The 351-nt window shown below is 64.1% G+C and overlaps 1 protein-coding gene across 1 annotated transcript in view; it reads right to left on the reverse strand.

Annotated features, from left to right (window-relative positions):
• The window catches only part of LOC104494077 (N-sulphoglucosamine sulphohydrolase-like), a gene marked incomplete at its 5' end in the record, with an annotated part of 1,599 nt that extends 1,347 nt beyond the window's left edge, over window positions 1–252 (reverse strand). The window contains 2 exons of the mRNA XM_010136867.1: window positions 31–86; window positions 171–252. Coding sequence (XP_010135169.1) covers window positions 31–86; window positions 171–252 — 138 coding nt within the window. The remainder of the gene's footprint in view (window positions 1–30; window positions 87–170) is intronic.
• Between the last annotated feature and the right edge of the window lie 99 nt (window positions 253–351).

Raw genomic sequence — 351 nt, forward strand, 5'->3', positions numbered from 1 at the left:
GGGTATGCCGTTGTCGGAGGTGTAGATCACCAGCGTGCTGTTCTGGAAGCCGGCACGATGCAGCTCCTCCAGCACCAGCCCGATGCCTGCGGACAGCGGGGCAGAGCTGAGGGGCGGCGGGAGGGACCGACGGCACCTGCTGGCACCAGCCTGGCCCCCGCGGCTCCTACCTTGGTCCATGCGCCCGATGGTTGTGTACTGGGCTGCCAGGTCTGCCCGGGCAGCTGGCGTGTCTGGAACAAAGTGGGGGACCTAAACGAGAAAGTGGCACGTGGCAGCCATGGGGAAGGAGGTTGTGAGTACGCTGGGGTGGCCTTCACCAGCTCTTGTGGGATTTCTTCAAGAAAATGG

Source organism: Buceros rhinoceros, unplaced genomic scaffold (assembly GCF_000710305.1).
Source record: "Buceros rhinoceros silvestris isolate BGI_N320 unplaced genomic scaffold, ASM71030v1 scaffold24095, whole genome shotgun sequence".
NCBI classification, from domain to species: domain Eukaryota; kingdom Metazoa; phylum Chordata; class Aves; order Bucerotiformes; family Bucerotidae; genus Buceros; species Buceros rhinoceros.